The sequence below is a fragment of the Dendrobium catenatum genome, unplaced genomic scaffold, assembly GCF_001605985.2.
Source record: "Dendrobium catenatum unplaced genomic scaffold, ASM160598v2 fragScaff_scaffold_716, whole genome shotgun sequence".
Taxonomy (NCBI): domain Eukaryota; kingdom Viridiplantae; phylum Streptophyta; class Magnoliopsida; order Asparagales; family Orchidaceae; genus Dendrobium; species Dendrobium catenatum.
The window spans coordinates 18,506,177-18,526,031 of NW_021319178.1; the positions used below are offsets into that span (position 1 = coordinate 18,506,177).

Here is a 19,855-nt window from a genome sequence, read left to right on the forward strand (position 1 = left end):
AGTCACGGATGTTTTTACTAGAGATTTGCAAGATGATGTTCCCTGGTGTATGCTTTTTGCTGACGATATTCTTCTTGTTTATAATACTAAAGAGAGAGTTGAAGGTAAACTTGGATTATGGAGGTCAACCTTAGAGTTTAAAGATTTTATTTTGAGTAGATCTAAAACTGAATACATAAAGTATAATTTTAGTAGTAATAGATCTAGTGGGGGGTTTGTGTCTTTGAGCGATCAAGTCATTAATAAGAGTACTTGTTTTATATATCTTGGATCTATTGTTCAGAGTGATGGTGAAATAGATGTGGATATTATTAGTAGAATTCAAGTTAGACAAATGAAGTGGAGGTCTGGAATATTACTAGCAGGTCTACTCAAAGAGCAGAGCAACTTATTGGCGAGAATAGAGAGTATGGAGGGAGAATAGAGGATGATTAGAGATCTTTAATAAGTAGAAATTTTCCTACTAGTCTAAGAGATAATAGGTTAAATTTTGATTGTCTTAAACATTACTCATCATCAATTATTTATAGGATTTTTTAGAAGCTGCATGAAGGCCGGGGTACATGGAAAAAAAGATATAAATACAATGCTGCATGAATTACATGTATAGTGCTACACTGCACTATGTACATGTGTCGTCCTCTGATTGGTGGGAGAGTTGGGAAGGAGAATTCCTCTCTGGGCACATGAAGTAGTGCTTAGGTAGGCTCTATGATGACAAGCATGTTTATGAGTTGGCGTCAAATTGGATGGGTTCTATAGTACAGGACCCGGTTGGGAGTTGCGGTCTTATGCTAAGTCTTGGATCACCGTGGGGGAATGGGTGAGTATATTGAAAAAGTCAATATGTGAGCGCTGGTGGGGCAAGTAGGGTGTTTCAGGCGAGAACCTTCCTGTAGTTGAGTTTGGACTTGGGGGGTGATGGTTCTGAGGTAGCAATTAGTGGCAAGCTGTTTGTTTAATGAGCCATCCTTGACTCCAGGACTATTCCACTAGCGAGGAGAGAAGAAGCAAAATCGTTTATGGTTGAGCCAAAGTTCTGTACCATAAAAGAGATGTAGGAAGGCAGTGGAGACTAAAGAGATAAGCAGAGATGTATTTCTGCCACTAAACAAATGTCAAATAGTACAGGGAGTACATATAAGCCGTATAAAGCTGTATGTAGTTAAGACTTCGTTTGAGATGGCTTTCCTTACTGCTTCATAAAACAACTTTTTAGAATAAACATTTTATTTTTTGTGCTAGAAAATTACTTTAATAAGAAGCAGTAAGAAAGACATCTCAAACGAAGCGTAAGCTTATCATGATTCTTTTGCTATAATTGCTGGCATTATTTGGTTTGTTTACAATGCACGCCTCTGATCAACTGGCAGAGGAAGTGACTTCTCCAGCTGCTGATTATGGCAGAATTCATTGATTTCGTTATTTTTTTTTTTTTGGGAAATTTTGGGGCGTAAGCCCTTCATCTATTCAGGAAAAGTAAAGGTTACAAGTAATGACTGTAAATAAAAAGAAGCAAAACCTACATAAGGTAAACAAAAAACTTATGCAGGCCACAAAAAACCACAACTATACCACCCAATACCTACAAAAAAGATTTATAAAGCACCAAAACGTAGTAATTGAAGCAAGATTTTTGATCTTTGATCTTTGAGGACTCAGGCTGCTGACCAAGTGACAACCCGATGAATGAAAAGCCTCCAAAAAATCCCCTGGTTACCGAAGAACGACCCTCCAAGGGGAACAAGGTCTAACAGTAGTCATCATTGTCCCCAATAATACCCTCAGGGCCCGAAGCAGCTTTCCTGGCTCCCAGAAAAGGAAACCAAGGATATGATCCGAATAATCCAGTAGTCCGAAAGAAGCCTTCAGCCAAGGCCAAATAACAGCAGAGTACAGCAGAAACATCAACCTCAGCTGAACAAACAAATCTCCCAGAACAGTCCCGATAAAACCAACAACAGCCCGCCATCAAAGCAGCTCCATTAAGGCATAACCATTTTTCCATCTCAGTAATTTAGTTAGCCCGCCATCAAGGCTGCTAACTAAATTGATTTCGTTATTAACATTGCTGTGTTTTGCACTGCAAGCAAATTAGATTGAACAGGGAAGCATTTTGTAGGAATAATATGCTAGTTTTTTTCCTCCAGATCTCCAGCTTTGCCATTTTCGAGAAATGCTTCTGTTTACTTCTTTGCTTTGCAATAATTTTATATGATGCACAGGAATCTATATGTATTCTTTTGATTTGAAGCAAGCTTTACAGTTTGAAACATGTGATCACATTGGAAAGTACTGGAAAATGCCCCATCTAAATAAATTATTTATGGAGGCTTCGTTTGAGATAATTTTCTTATTATTTTGTAAAGTCGTCATTTAGTATAAAAATATCTTGAAAGCAGAGAAAAAATAGTGGCCTAAGGCTCATTTGGGATAGTTTTTTCGCTGTTTTCTCAAACAATTTTTTAGTACAATTTTTTTTTAATTAGAAATTTTTGTAATAGAAAGCCGTCTTAGAAAGCGGTAAGAAAGTTATTTCAAATGATGCCTAAAGCTGTCCCAAACGAAGCCTAAATTTGAACAGAATGGCTAACTGCTATAGATTATATAATATTGTTCAATTTAATTCTTAATGGTGATTATAGTATTCTTGTTCTTTATTTTCACCAACAAAATGCTAAACATCTAAATGTTAATAATTTTTATTCAATATTCAATAGGTTGGCCTCAAAAAATTAAAACACATCAATTTTTTAAAAAAAAGTGCTAATTGCTTATAAATATCATAATTTTTTGTTGTATTTTATTATATATTTAATAAGAAATATCTTTTTTATTTTTAATTTATCTATAAATTAAAATCATTTAATTTCATGACTTTAAATAAAATAGAAAGTGTTAATTTTTAAATATTTGTGATGGATCTAAGTTTCATAATGTGTGGAAGAGCGAAGTTTTCATGACTAATTTAGTTTATTTAAACTAAATATATTACATTCAAATTTTTGCTATTTATAAAATTAATACTCTAACTTTTCTAATTATTTATATTCATAATAAAACAGTAGTCTGTATTTTTTGTTTTTTTATCAAATTCCTAATAATTTAATTGTAGACACGTATAAATATATTAATTTAATAACTAAAAAACAATATAATTATTTATTATATAAATAAAAATAAATAAATATTACTTATATAATTCCCTCTCTAAAAAGTTGTAAACAGGCACGTGTAAATCCACCAAAGGCGGTGTAGCTAATCTTTGGTCCAAAGATGGTTAGTCAACTCAGAAGCCCCATCACCTTCCTTTTTATTTCTTTCTCTTTGATTTTTATTATTTTTTTACTTAGCAATTCGATACAATTAGCTCATCGTTAGTTTTTTATACTTATCTTTCCTCCCCACTTACATTGTATATTACGTAATCTACCGTAAGAGATTTTAGTGGTAAAATTTCAGACACTTGGCATTTCTTATTTTAAAACAAATTTATATGCAACGAGGTGTTTCAAATTCAATATAGAAATGTCCATTAATAGAAAAAATTATTATGCGCGGTGTCCAATCTGGATGCACCACGTTATCCAATATATAATGCATTAGATGATATGACACGTCCAGATTGACCTCCGGAAGTGTTTGGATACCGCACAGAATCATCTCTCCCATTAATGATGCAACTCACGTTGATGTGTTTGTTGTAAGTTTTGACTATCAATCAAGAGATTTTGGGTTCGAAAATGATGCAACTAAACTTGATCTGTTGATTTGGAATTTTGACTATAATTAAGAGATCTTGGATTCAAAATTTACATATGTAATTTAAGTATTTGTCTCAATTGAGCCAAATGTCCAGTAAAAAAGGGGGGATTTACATACATACCACTTTATTTCATTCTATTTATATATCTACACCTAAAATTTTAATATTACATTCGTACCACTCATATAAAATTTTAATATCAAATATATCACTCATATATTTCATTCTCATCATCCATATCACCCTATATACTTCAATATTTTCTTCTATGCACTCATATTTGTTCTATGAGTGATAGATATATAATATTAAAATTTTAGATGTGAGATATGTAAATAGCATAAAATAAAATGATATTTATGTAAATCCCCTAAAAAAAGTCCATTAATGATTTCTTGAAACTCTTCCTCTTGGAAGGCCAAAACATTAAGAAAAGATTCTTAGAAATCGCTTCTACCGAGATTAAAGTTGTAGTCAATGGTGTAAAGGAGCCGTAGTTGAAGAGCTCAAATATTATTCAATTCAGTTTATTAATTAAATGAGTTTTAAAAAAAAATTTGATGAGCTCAAATATTAATCAATTCGTTAAAACTATTCCCACTGTGAAATATCTTCACATAATAAATGAAGTAGTTGTTTTGAAAAAGCTGAAAAAAAAACTCTGAATTTAAAATTTGTTGTGGATAAATTTTCTTATTGTTTTATTTTTAATAATATGTGATTATTATTTTTTCATGATTTTTAATAAAAGAATTGTACTAAAATTTTATTTTTTTCTAACTAAAAAAATTAATTTATAATTCACAAATTTTTATTTATATAGAAATATAATAAAATTAATATTAAATAAATACAATCAAAAGTCTTTATTCTTATTTTACTGATTAAGCATACAAGTAGCAGAGACCAAACCGCTTCAAAGAGTTAGATCTAGTTCTCCTTTTAAATATCCCTATTCTACGATTAATTATTCTGTGCGGATGTCAAACGTCATCCTGAGATCAAATAGAATGTGCCACGTCACCTCTTATTCGGTACAGTCGCTTGGTATGCGTCTCGAAACTGCTAAAGTGATCATTCTGATTGATCTCCGAACGATATTTTGCACCCGATTTTCTCAGATAATAATTTCTCCTATTCTACATTTTATATCTTCCTCAAAGGAAGAGTAAACCAGTTTTCTCTGTTCTGAACCCATCATTGTATGTTTTCTTCACTTATATCTAAAGGAGAGAGAGAGAGAGAGAGAGAGAGAGAGAGAGAGAGAGAGAGAGAGAGAGAGAGAGAGATTCTCTATGGCAAAAATGGCAGGAAGTAACAACAGGAAGAGGCCATATGGCTTGCTTCTGCTGCTTGCTCTTGGCATGGCAGTTATGTGCGCAGTGGTGCTTCACCAGCTTAGGGAGGGCAGAGTTCTTAGCCTCCTAATCCAGGAAAGAGAACAGAAGCTTGCCACCCTTCAAATCCTCTTGCAGGTTCTGAATAAACTTTTCATTATTTTTTCTAACTATTTAAGCCTTCTTTTATCATATTCGATGCAAATTCATCAAAATAGATTTTTTTTTTAATCTCAACCAATTTTAGTTAGGATGGATCTCTTAAATAAGACTAATACATGTGATTCATTCAAAATAGATTTGCACTTATTTTAAAGCAATTATAATTATTTTGAAATTTATCATGATAAAAAATTTGCTAAGGAAATAATTTAGAGGAAGATAAATTTATTTTCACTCATTTTATAAGTGAAAATAAAATCATTGAGAGGATTTGATTTTTAATAATACTCATGAAGATTACAATCAGCTTTGATTTACAGCTACACATAACAAATGCTATTTTCTTGTTTTTACAAACAATTCAACAATCATGTTGGTGGACATTTAGGCCAATTAAGACAAAGTTACACGCACATCACATACGGAAAACTCGATCTCAAACCTTCTTAATCGATAGTCAAAGCTCCCAACTGACGAGAAATTATTATGTGTGGAGACCGGACGCAGAACGCGGTCCGGAAACCAACTAGAATGCGTCACGTTAGCCGTACCAAGTCGCAGTACTGAGCGTAGGGGTGACATGACGCATTCTGATTGGTCTCTGGACGGCATTCGACATATACACATAATAATTAATCCAACTAACAGACGAAGACCAAGGTGACCTGAGTAATTATATTCTTTTCATTCTTTCAATCATGATTTGCTAACTGAATACCCTCCTTGGTGAGTAGAAAGAAAGAGAAAACTCAAAAGAAATGAAGAGAAAAGTAGATGACATGAAAGCAAAGATATTTGCTTTGAGAAACCAAAAGATGGAGCTTACTGATAAGCTCGCAGATACTCGGAACATCGCAACTCAACTTAAGAAGATGAGGACTGATCTGGAAGCAGCTTTAGTGGAGAAACAAATCCAGGTTGATAAATTAACAGATGAAGTAGAGGAATTCATATTAACGAAGCTTAAGATTGCCAACCTGACATCACTCCTGAAGCAAAAGGAAGATGAAGTTCAAGAAATGAAGAGAAGTCTTACAAAGCAATCACTGGTAGAGAATTCAACAGCACAAAATGAGAAATCTCTACAAAGAAGCCTTACTGTTAGTGAGGAGAGAAAAGGAGAATGGTCTAAATTTCAGATAAACAAGGATGAAGTTGACCTGAAAGCTGAAAATTTAGGCAGTAGAAATCAAGAAGAAGCTGAAAAAAAGCTAAATTATGCTGAGGGAAATCAAACTGTGGGTGTTAAAGAAGTGAATGGAACAGAAGAAGGTAAAGGCGATGCCAAAAAAACTGAAGAAACAGCTAGAATGGAAAGAGTTGACCATGCAAATGTTGAAGAGATCAACGGACAACTGAAGTCTCCTGAAGGTTCAGAACTGGCAGCCAAAAATGACAGTGAAAATGCAGTAAAAGGCTTTGCCAAATATGAAAATATAATTGGATCTTCTTCAAATCAGAGTCAGTACGATTTGATACAGAAAACTCAAGATGTAGAAGGTATGAAAAATTTCTCATTTGATAATAAAAGCACCACTGACTTTGATTCTAGTGATAGAAAATTTTCCAGCTCCAAAACAGAAATGGAAGGGATTAAGCAAGTAACAGATAAGAACGACAAAGTAGAAGAAGATCAGAGGAAACAAGATGATGAGAACTCAAAAGCTGAAGGGCCAATTAGCAGTTCAAAAGATCTTCAGCTTCAAGAAACTGAAGTAGGTCAAAGCTCCCAAAAAGATGGAGATGGCTTCACTGAAACAATGCAGAATGAAGCAGGTAAGGGAGCCAAATCCATAGGACAGTCAGAAACTGTGGAAAATTCGGAAGAAAGTGCAACAGAAAGTAAGACCGGTGATGAGAAGCAAGCCGAATCTGAAGGTCAGTCTGAGAACGCTGAGAATCTTGAAGACTAACAGAACAATTTCCTTCTGACACAAGTGAAGGAGGCAACTTAAATGACTTAAAGATGACAAACGCTAAGTGAAAGAATAAAAAGAATGCAGTTGTGTACTATGCTTATAAAGCTGAAATTAGAGCTTAGTTGGGGAAGGCTTGCAAAAATTTGGCCAAAAGATTCTATGAACTTTGCTTAGTCATTATGATAAATAGCAGTTTTTTACTTTCCTTTGCAGGATTTACAAAATCCTACCTGCAGCCAAACTGCCTCTAAATTAAAAAAAAAAAAAAATTCTTATATAGCCATGTATAATATGAAAGCTTGTTTTTGAATTCTGCAGCAATATAAATTACAGAGCTTTGACCCTCCTTTTGCGTCCTCTGTGTATAAATCAGAAAACAACACGCCTGAATTCACGATAAAACTCCTTCAGCTTCGTGAGACTTCAATTTACTCGCAAAGTTTCCCACATGTTTATTATATTTTAACGTTTCTGAAAACATATTAAGTTCTGGTAAGGGATATTAGATATTACGTTTGTACTTTCTTGTCACTTGGCAAACTGACATTTGTCCTTGTATCTATATATTGTCCTATTGTGTTGTAATTAAAGTTTAACTGAGAATTACTTTTCGTTTTCATTATTTCTTCTCTTCCTCTGTTCTTCGTTTCTCAAGAAATCATCATGGTATCAGAGCGGTAAGATCTCTTCTCCGCCTTCTTTTTCGTTTCTCGTTCTACCTTCCGTCTTTTGTCTCATGGAGACCTCTACGGCAACTTCCTCTTCCCATCAAACTGGCAACATCACTCAAGCTTCCTTCCTCCCAACGCATCCAATCCCTGCGTCGTTCAAATTTTTGATGAGTAACATCAAGAATGTCGTTGCACAACCACTCAACGCTGACAATCATCCTCTATGGCGATCTCAAGTGTTCAAAAATTTCAAGCCAACGGCTACGAAGGGTTCTTGGATGGATCGCTCATCGCTCCACCAAGAACAGTGACAAACGACACAGGACAAATTGTTTCTTATCCTAACTACATCAGTTGGCGTTTACTTGATCAAAATCTCTCTGCTGCTTTATACTCAGTCATCTCCCCCACCATTCTCCCGTATGTGCTTTTCGTCGCCACCTGCACAATTTGGGGTGTTCTTGATCGGTGACTTGAGTCTAGCACCCAATCGAGAATCATTCAATTGAAACACGAATTTCATTATCTATCAATGAAAGATTGATGCTATGACTCAATACTTGCTTGAAGTCAAAACTAAAGTGGATTCTTTAGCTGCTGCAGGTGCTCCGCTTGAAGTCGAAGATGTTATTCACTACACGCTCGATGGTCTTCCACCGGCTTATCAAGCATTCAAGACCGTAATTCAGAACCAATCTTCAACCTCGAAGCATCGACGATCTTTATACGCTTCTTTGTAGCGAAAAAATCAACCTTGCTTACGAGACAACTCAGGAACTTCAATCCCTTCAAATTTCTGGAAATGCTACGGCCTTAACTGCAACTCGCGGTAGAGATTGGGGTCGTGGGCGATCGAATCAGAATCGAGGTCGCACGTCCTATGCAAATCGATCTCAGTCAAACAATCCAAACTCAAACAGTTGATCCAACTCCTCCAAATTGCCGATCACTTGTCAAATTTGTGACAAATACGATCATTCAGCACTCAAATGCTGGTACCGGCATGATGATCAATATACCGCTGACCAACCCAACACAGCTCTTTTCTCTTCACCGTCCCCAACCCAATCCTCCGAATGGTATCTTGATAGCGGTGCTTCAACACATCTTACATCCAATCCAACTCACTTTCAGTCTTCACAGCCATACACTGGCTAAAATCAAGTAATTCTTGGTAATGGTCACCAACTACCTATCCAAAATACCGGTAAAGGCATTCTACCTACTCCCCAAGGTAGTCTTCAATTAAATCATCTTAATCTTGTTCCGAATTTATCTTTCAACTTACTATTTGTTCATCAACTAACTCGTGACAACAATTGTCTGATTACTTTCTCTTCTTATGGTTATGAAATTAAGGACTATAAGACCCGCCAAGTTCTTCTCAAGGGTCCATGTATTAACAAATTGTACTCACTCCTAGCAAAGTCTCACAATTCTTCCAAAGTCCAAGCTCGCTCTCATCTCCGTTCAAGTCATTCCCAATCTATGGCATAGACGACTTGGCCATCCTTCAGCTTCCACTCAGTCTACATTAGCAAAACATTTTTCTGATATTTGTATTCCATCCTCTCCCTCTGTGTAATGCTTGTCAAATGGCTAAAAGCCACAGAAAACCATTTCATATTTCTCAAATTATTAGTACATCTCCTTTTGATCTGGTGCATTCTTCTATCCCCATTTAATTCTTTTCAAGGATATCACTATTACGTCTCTTTTATTGACAATTTTTCAAAATTTACTTGGGTATATCCCTTAATTCAAAAATATGAAGTTTTTAATAAATTTTTTTAATTCCAAAAGATGATCAAATGTCAATTTCAAACTGATATCCGCATTCTTCGCACCGACGGTGGTGGTGAATTAATAAATGCCAAATTAAATTCTCTTCTCAAGAATATTGGAATTATTCATCAATTCACATGTCCGTATTCTCCACCATAAAATGGAGTTGCCGAACGCAAACATCGTCATTTAACTGAAACAATTCAATCTCTTCTTATCGAAGCCTCACTTCCTCACACTTTTTGGGTTGATACTCTATTTACTGCTACCTATCTAATAAACTGTCTACCTTCTCCAAATACTTTCAACAAATCTCCATATGAAATTCTTTATCACAAAGCTCCAAATTACAACTTTCTCAAAGTTTTTGGATGTCTTTGTTATCCCTGGCTCGAACCGTACTCTTCCAGCAAATTGTCTCTATGTCCCATCCTTGCGTATTTATTGGATATGCTCAAGTTCAAAAAGGTTACCGTTGTTTAGATCCTCTTATCAATAAAGTCTACACTTCTCCTCACGTTGTTTTTAACGAAGCTGTTTTTCCCTTCTCTAATATTTCTTCTAGCTCTAATGTTTCTATCATCATGAATAACAGCACACCTCCTTTGCTTCTCATACCCACAACAGCCTTACCTACGTCCATTACAAAATCTACACCTTTACGCCATAATCAAGCACAAACTGTCATACCCATATCCTCGGAAAATCCTCAAACTGCTTCCCAAAATTCTGAACCGTACCTACCTTTATCCCTTCCTGATACATCCTCTACACTACCTGATACCTCACAACCTCGCATCACCAGCAAAACTCAAACTTCAATTCATCCCATGGTCACACGGCTCAAAAGTGGTCACTCCAAACCAAAACATATATTTGATCTTTCTTGCATTCTACAAACCGTTGAACCCACTACCTACAATCAAGCTGTCAAAAATGAACATTGGCGTTCAGCCATGTCTCAAGAATTTCAGGCTTTGCAAGCTCAAGCCACTTGGGATCTTATTCCATACTCAACCGACAAAAACATATTGGGTTGCAAATGAATATTTCGAACCAAACTCAGATCCGATGGTACTATTGCAAGATACAAAGCTAGACTTGTGGCTAAAGGATTCAATCAAGAACATTGTCTTGACTACACAAAGACTTTCAGTTCAGTAGCCAAAATGCCAAATATTTGTGTGCTTATTCTTATTATCTTACACTACAACTAGGAAATACATCAACTTGACGTCTCAAACGCATTCTTACACGGTAAGCTTTCAGGTGCGGTTTACATGCAACAATCACTAGGATTCACCGATTCTCTTCATCCCAACTACGTATGCAAATTGAATAAAGCCTTATATGATCTCAAAAAATCTCCTAGAGAATGGTACTCCACTCTCTCAAATCATTTTCTAAGTTTCGGATTCAAGATAAGTGCCGCCGACCCTTCGTAACTAACTTACAAAAAGGATTCCATTCGCATGTATATTTTAATTTACGTTGATGATATTTTGTTAACAGGAAATTCGGCCAAAGAAATTAATTGTCTACTCGCAAACTTACACAAAAGGTTTCAAATGAGAAATCTCGGATCATTGGCAAATTTCCTTGGCATTTAAGGTGTTGCAACTACCTATGGATTCCTTCTACATCAGCAACAATGTGCTCAAAGTATTCTGGATAAAGCTGGGATGACAAACACCAAACCAGTTTCCACACCCGCCTCATGCAAAACCGTGCTCACACCTACTTCCAACAACGATTTCTCTAATCCTGAACTATTCCGTCATCTAATCAGGTCACTTCAATATCTAACTTTAACTCATCCTGACATCCAGTATGTTGTCCAACAGCTTAGTCAGCATATGCATAAACCTCTTAATCTTCATTTCGAAACTCTCAAGAGACTAATTCGTTATATAAGAGGTACAACTAACACCGGCATAACTCTTCAAAAAGATGATCTCACACTCCAAGGGTTCGCAGATGCTGATTGGGCTAGTAATTCTCAAGATTGCAAATCAATTTTAGGATATTACAATTTTTTGGGCAAATCTCTCATATCTTGGCAAGTTAAAAAGCAAACTACGGTTGCTCGATTCTCTACCGAAGCTGAATATCAAGCTCTTGCTGCCGAAGCATCCGAGGTTATTTGGCTATGTAGACTTCTTGAAGACTTTCACATACCACAAACAATACCCACTACCATATACTACGATAATACCTCCGCAATCACATTAGCAAATAATCCTATTTATCATGCTCGTTCAAAGCACATTGACGTTGATTGTCATTTTATCCGTGATTGTATTCAAACCAAACATCTCTCGGTTCATCTCATTTGCACCAAGGACCAAATCGCTGGCATATTTACCAACATTCTACCTATACAAAGCTTCAAATCCTTGTCCAGCAAACTGATCACTGCTCCACTATCATCAATTTGACGGGGGCTATTATATATTACGTTTGTACCTTCTTGCCACTTCGCAAACTGCCATTTGTTTGTGTATCTATATATTGTCATATTGTGTTCTAATTAAAGTTTAACTGAGAATTAGTTTTCGTTTTCGTTTTCATTATTTCTTCTCTTTCTCTGTTCTTCGTTTCTCAAGAAATCGTCAAGGGAAAGGTAACTGAGTAAAAGAAATGTGAAAACAGAAATAATTTTTACAAAATATAAAGTTAGTAATTCCATTATTCTTTCTGACAATTTTCCATTAAATAGATAAATGCATGCTCGTCGGTCATTACAGTATAACTTTAAATGAAAATTTTGAATTTACTTTATGTTAATCCTGACAGGCCTCTTGAATCTTCTCTTCCCTATCTTTTTTTTATAGGAATTCTCTTGTTGAGACCCTATGAATCAATTGAAACCTCAGATTCATACTAAAACCACGATGATTTAAGAAAACCAAAGCTAAACTCAAAGGTTTTCTGAGTAAAAACCATTTGATCATCACTTCTTTAATGAATGTAATAACTCAAAAAAATCTAGAGAAAGAGATTTCTTTCGGTCAAAAGAAGTATGAAGGAAAAAATTGTTTGATTTATAAAAGACTTATTTCCATTTTTTTAATCCGGTTGCGAGGCCTGAATAATAGGTATGAATCATGTTTGAATCATGCGATCAAATTCAAAGATAGGTCCAAATATGAATTCAACAAGGTTCGAAAAGCTCTGATAATGTTCTAGTAAGATACGTACAAGAACATATTTTAACAGGTTTAAATAAGATTCAATCAAAGATTTGAGCATTAAAAAAAAAACCCAAAGATTTGAGCATTGATCATCTAGGTTGGATACAATAAAATGATTTCCAACAGCTTGAACAGAGCAAACGGTGAGGTTAATATAATAAAGTACAATCACAACATATTATAGTAATAATATGGAGTAAACTAACAGCAATAACACATCATAATAACAAGAATTACATAATTATACAACTAGACAGTGGCATCACTTTAAGAATTATAATTGATCTAAGCCATTACAATATTCTTACATTAACAAAAACAAATAAAGATTATTGTGAAGGAGATGGGCAATTCATCTTAGAAATGGCATCTCATATTCTCACTTCACATCGATTATACTTGTTGCGTCCAGGAGTATTCGTGACGGTAGAAAAATATAAAGTTTAACGTCTTAGCATTGTACGAAAATCCGGCACGCAATCAGATAAGAGAGTGTGTAGCATTCATAGAAGACATCAATATTTTTACGTGGAAAATCCCTGAAAAGAGGGAAAAAACACGGGGCCTAGCCCAGTTTGAATGAATCCACTAGTATTGCAGTTGATTACAGATGAGGCCCTTCCTTGGGAGAAGGCCTTAGCTTGATGTACATTTTATAGGGTACATTACATGACGTGAATACAAAGAATCACCATTGACGTGTTCGTTTGGTCGGGAGGACCATAGTCTGGTGACGGTGGTCAGAAAGACTGTTGTCTGCGACGACGTTAGTCAAGAGGACCATAGTCAGCTGGCGACGGAGGTCGGAAGGATTGTAGTCGGTGGGCGACGTAAGTCAGAAGGACCGTAGTAGGCGGGTGACGGAGGTCGGAAAGACTGTAGTCGGCGGGCGACATAAGTCAGGAGGACCATAGTCGTCGGGCGAAGGAGGTCGGAAAGACTGTAGTCGGTGGACGACGTAAGTCAGAAGGACCGTAGTCGGTGGGCGACGGGGGTCGGAAGGACTGTAGTAGGCGGGCGACGTAAGTCAGGAGGACCGTAGTCGGCGGGCGATGGAGGTCGGATAGACTGTAGTCGGAGGGCGACGTAAGTCAGGAAGACCGTAGTCGGCTGGCGACGGAGGTCAGAAAGACTGTTGACTAACGACGAAGGTCAGAAGGACGTCAGTTAGAAGTCCAACAATGGAAAGAAATCCATCTTCAGATAGACGTCCAGTGAAAGTCTGATAACCGGTAGAAGTTTGGCGTCACTTGGAAGTTGGGCAGAATTCTGGCGTCACTCGGAGGTCAAGCAAAATTCCGGAGTCACTTGGAGTTTGGGTGAAACTCCAGCATTACTTGGCAAAATTTCGGCGTCACTTGAGCATCGGACAGAATTCTGGTGTCCCGTGGAAGTCGGGCAGAATTTCGGTGTACCGTGGAAGTTAGGCAGAATTCCAGTGTCATTTGGAGTTCGGGCGGAACTCTGGCGATGGTCGAGGAGGAGGAGTCTCTTCCCTCCTATTCTTCTCTTCTCCTCTTCTTTTTCTTGCTTCTTGCTTGGGTCCCCCTCTCATGAGAAATGATTGGTCTATTTATAAATTTCCTGGAGTGGCATAGCTTGCAAATAGGTGTGAGATCGGGTGCAAATAGGGAGTGGCCGAATGGATGGCTTATATTGAATCCCTTGATCATGCACCGTTCATTAGACATATAAAGGTCTTAATGACTTTGGAATTCGGTAATCTTGGGCTCGTTGGATTTTTCTCGTCGAGCCGCTCGATTCAACTATAAGCTCGTCAAGTTTAGAGACTGTTTGGTAACTCAAATTGTGGTACGAACTTTCCAATAGTGCTTATGGTCCATGATTTGGACTCATTTGGCCTCGGATCGAGTTGAATTTGGTGTCGTTGGGTTCGTATTTCTGAGACGATCAGTTCAACTGTAAGTTTACTGACATCAGAGTTTAGGTGATCCCGGATTTAATTTTTGAAGTCTCCAACTTGATTTTTTCCTCGAGATTCGTGACCGATCAAGATAATTTTTTGATGATATATCAATACTTATGTTATATTGCATCTTTTCCTCTTTTAAGCAAAAGCAAAGAATCATTAGTAAAAACTACAGGTCGCTGGTAAATTGAGGCAGTAAATTTGCGACACCAGGCTACCACACCAGTTAAGCCAACTCACTTACAAGCAACAGGTAAAAGGTTCCTGATGCATCGTAAAATGTGTTTGCAAGTGGAATTATACTCCCGTGGGTTGAATATTGAAGAAAATAACAATTTGCATGAGATGAAATGAGACCCAATGCATTGTTAGATGATGCCACTGAATCTACAACACTCATACAAGCAAACAGAAGGCGTTTAAAGATTCCAAGATGAAATCTTGTCAATTTGTCAGCAATAATCACTTGCATAACGACCATGGTGCATTATACAAATGTGTCATTCAACATGCAAAATACACTATGCATATAAACACTATAATTCACTTGTAAGCGAAAGCAGAGAATTCATAGTGAAAATCATGAGCCATTAGTAAACTAAGGTAGTACATTTACAATGCCAGGTTGTCACGTTAGATAAATCATCTAGCTTGCAAACAACATGTGGAAGAATCTTGATGTGACATGCAGCTCATTTGCAAGTTGAAGTACAACTCCACAAGCTGAATATTGAAAAAAAAAAAAGCTTGCAAAAGATGAAATGAAACCCAATGTGTTGTTAAATAATGTCATCATATCTGCAACATGTATATAAGCGGATAGAAGACTTCACCAAATTCCAAAATAGAACACAGCATAATTATCAACATAGGTCATTTGCATAGCTGATCGTTGCAAAAAACATCCCCCCATGCATCGAAATGCATAACAACACAATTAATACCATGCATATATTTGCAATATGCATGGGCATCGGGCAAATGCATCATCTGATATGCAAAATGCACCACGCTCTGGCGACACATTACATTAAAAAATATAAAGTTTAACGTCTTAGCATTGTACGAAAATCCGGCACGCAATCAGATAAGAGAGTGTGTAGTATTCATAGGAGACACCAATATTTTTACGTGGAAAACCCCTGAAAAGAGGGAAAAACCACGGGGTCTAGCCCAGTTTGAATGAATCCACTAGTGTTGCAGTTGATTACAAATGAAGCCCTTCCTTGGGAGAAGGCCTTAGCTTGATGTACATTTTATAGAGTACATTAACAAATGTGATACAAGAATCGACCGATTGACGTGTTCGTTTGGTCGGGGGACATTAGTTTGGTGCGGTGGTCAGAAGCTGTAGTCTACGGACGACGGTAAGCAGGGACTAGTCAGCGGCAGGGGGTCAGAAGGAGTGTAGTCGGTGGGCGACGGAGGTCGGAAAGACTGTAGTCAGCGGGCGACATAAGTCAGGAGGACCGTAGTTGTCGGGTGAAGGAGGTCGAAAAGACTGTAGTCGGTGGACGACGTAAGTCAGAAGGACAGTAGTCGGTGGGCGACGGAGGTCGGAAAGACTGTAGTCGGCGGGCGACGTAAGTCAGGAGGACCGTAGTCGGCAGGCGACGAAGGTCGGAAAGACTGTAGTCGACGGGCAATGTAAGTCAGGAAGACCGTAGTCGGATGGCGAAGGAGGTCAGAAAGACTGTTGTCTAACGACGAAGGTCAAAAGGACGTCAGGTAGAAGTCCAACAATGGAAAGAAATCCATCTTCTGATAGATGTTCAGTGAAAGTCTGCTAACCAGTAGAAGTCCAGCGTCACTTGGAGGTCGGGCGAAATTCCGGCGTCATTTGGAGGTCGAGCAGAATTCCGGAGTCAGTTGAAGTTTGGGTGAAACTCCGGCATTACTTGGGCAAAATTTCGGCGTCACTTGAGCGTCGGATAGAATTCTGGTGTCCCGTGGAAGGGGCAGAATTTCGGTGTACCGTGGAAGTCGGGCAGAATTCCAGCGTCATTTGGAGTTCGGGCGGAACTCCGGCGGTGTTCGAGGAGGAGAAGTCTCTTCCCTCCTATTCTTCTCTTCTCCTCTTCTTCTTCATGCTTCTTGCTTAATTCCCCCTCTCATGAGAAATGATGAGTCTATTTATAGATTTTCTGGAGTGACATAGCTTGTAAATAGGTGTGAGATCGGGGGAAAATAGGGAGTGGCCGGATGGACGGCTTATATTGAATCCCTTGATCAAGCACCGTTCATCAGACATTTGAAGGTCTTAATGACTTTGGAATTCGGTAATCTTGGGCTCGTTGGATTTGTCTCGTCGAGCCGCTCGATTCTCCTATAAGCTTGTCAAGTTTAGAGACTGTTTGGTAACTCAATTTGTGGTACGAACTTTCCAATAGTGCTTATGGTCCTTGATTTGGACTCATTTGGGCTCGGATCGAGTTGAATTCGTTGTCGTTGGGTTCGTATTTCCGAGACGATCAGTTCGACTGTAAGTTTACTAACATCAGAGTTTAGGTGATCCCAGATTTAATTTTTGAAGTCACCAACTTGATTTTTGCCTCGAGATTCGTGACCGATCAAGATAAATTTTTGATGATATATCAATACTTATGTTATATTGCATCTTTTCCTCTTTTAAGTAAAAGCAAAGAATCAGTAGTAAAAACTACAGGTCGCTGGTAAATTGAGGCAGTAAATTTGCGACACCAGGCTACCACACCAGTTAAATCAACTCACTTGCAAGCAACAGGTAAAAGGTTCCTGATGCATCGTACAATGTGTTTGCAAGTGGAATTATACTTCTGCGGGTTGAATATTGAAGAAAATAACAGTTTGCATGAGATGAAATGAGGCCCAATGCGCTGTTAGATGATGCCACTGAATCTACAACACTCATACAAGTGAACAGAAGGCGTTTGTAGATTCCAAGATGAAATCTTGTCAATTTGTCAGCAATAGTCACTTGCATAACGACCATGGTGCATTATACAAATGTGTCATTCAGCATGCAAAATACACTATGCATATAAACACTATAATTCACTTGTAAGAGAAAGCAGAGAATTCACAGTAAAAATCGTGAGCCATTTGTAAACTAAGGTAGTACATTTACAGTGCAAGGTTGTCACGTTAGATAAATCATCTTGCTTGCAAACAACATGTGGAAGACTCCTGATGTGACATGCAACTCATTTACAAGTTGAAGTACAACTCCACAACTTGAATATTGAAAAAAACAATAGCTTGCAAAAGATGAAATGAAACCCAACGTGTTGTTAAATAATGTCATCGTATGTGCAACATGTATATAAGCGGATAGAAGACTTCAACAAATTCCAAAACAAAACACAGCATAATTATCAACATAGGTCATTTACGTAGCTGATCGTTGCAAAAAACATCCCCCCATGCATCGAAATGCATAGCAACACATTCATACCATGCATATATTTGCAATATGCAGGGGCATCGTGCAAATACATCATCTGATATGCAAAATGCACCACGCTCTGGCGACACATTACATTAAAATGCAAAATGCATTATGCAAGTACACTCCATAATGTGCAAAATGTACTGTGCACCAATGGCGCGCTAGGCTGACATGCAAGTATATCAGGCATTATATGAAAGCATTGTATCAAAATGCAAACATGTTATGCATGCAAATCATCTGATAATGCATCAAGCTAACATGCAACATGTTAAATATCAAGCAATATGCAAATGCATGTATTAACATACACATATACATGCATATATATAAATATATGTGTGGGTATAATAACATGCATATGAAAGTATAATTATGTGTGTGAATATGTAGATCTGTGTCATAGACACATATTGCATTGCATAAATATAACTATTATACAAACAGATCTTGCAAAATGTATAAAAAGTATATACCTGCATGCATGGGCCCCGACGAGCATAATGTTTCATGGATACTAGTCTTAATCGAAAGTTCTCTCTCATTATCGGGAGGTATAATTAATTATATGGACTTACGCCTACATGAAACTTGAACTCAGATCATAAAGTCTTCGCAAAATGAGGGTGAAATCTCAGGGTAGTTTCTCATTCAAAACCAAATCAGCCTTCTAAAAATTTGTCTCGGAATTAACATGAAACATTAAAACTCTCCTCAATGACCCAAAAAAGAGAAATGAGTCGTGAAGAGGCCGAGGAGCGAATTTTTGGAGCCCACAGTATCAATTTTAAACTTCATCAATGTTATTCATTGTGAGGTGATGAGTACAAACTCTATTGCGTGCCTTTGATAAATTTGTTGATAAAACATTGACGTACTATTTTGTTTATCGGAGATGAATACCAAAATTTTTTTTATCATATTTAGCTCAATTAAAGTAACTAAAAATATTGATCAGCTCTATCCAAACGGTACATCACATTTAATTTCAGGATAAATTATTTTTCATCAACATCTATAACTTTAGATATAAGATCTATGAGATCTTTATGGGAATACTTATTTGTACTACCAATCATATTTAGCTGAATTTCCCCAAAAAAAAACCAACTTACTTGTCATCCATAAAGTATAAGAATTGTTGCGTGAGAGAATATACGCGGCGGTAGAGTTTGTAAATTCGCGTCCTAGCGTTGCACGGGTATTTCACACACAAACAGAAAAGAGAAAGTGAACACCAAGGTTTTTACGTGGAAAACCCCAAAAAGGGAAAAAACCATGGGGCCTCGCCCAGTTGTAAAGTTTCACTAGAAAAAAAAACTTGTTAGTAGTAATTATCGAACAATGGCCATGTTATTGAAAAGAGCTGGCATAAATTAATCTTCAGCATTATGTTGGTGGCTAAGAGGACCTAGAGAGGCATTTTTAAATTAATACTAAAATTTCCAAAAAATAATAATAAATAAAAAAAATAGCACGACACGAATAATTCAGTGACACTAGTTGATAACTACCAAAAAAAAATGAAAGTTGAAGGTTACACTCAAAGAAGCTCAAGGAGAAATTAATAACTTGATTCAAATAATAAATGAAATTTGTCTTTATTTGATTGAATGAATCAAATTTCTTAATATCACAAACTTCAAATGTTTAGTGAAATTTTT

The 19,855-nt window shown here is 36.9% G+C and overlaps 1 protein-coding gene across 1 annotated transcript; it reads left to right on the forward strand.

Annotated features, from left to right (window-relative positions):
* The first annotated feature begins 5,056 nt into the window (after nucleotides 1-5,056).
* On the forward strand, nucleotides 5,057-7,178 carry LOC110107032 (intracellular protein transport protein USO1-like). Its single transcript, XM_020837166.2, has 2 exons — nucleotides 5,057-5,241; nucleotides 6,000-7,178. Exons 1-2 carry the CDS (start codon nucleotides 5,062-5,064, stop codon nucleotides 7,176-7,178), a joined length of 1,359 nt encoding a protein of 452 aa, XP_020692825.1. The 5' UTR covers nucleotides 5,057-5,061.
* The last annotated feature ends 12,677 nt before the right edge of the window (nucleotides 7,179-19,855 follow it).

Excerpts from the sequence above, each read along its gene's own strand:
- LOC110107032 (XM_020837166.2), top strand. The coding sequence starts at position 5,062 with ATGGCAAAAATGGCAGGAAGTAACAACAGGAAGAGGCCATATGGCTTG. Across the intron at positions 5,242-5,999 it reads CCCTTCAAATCCTCTTGCAG|AAAGAAAGAGAAAACTCAAA; the intron begins GTTCTGAATAAA and ends CTTGGTGAGTAG.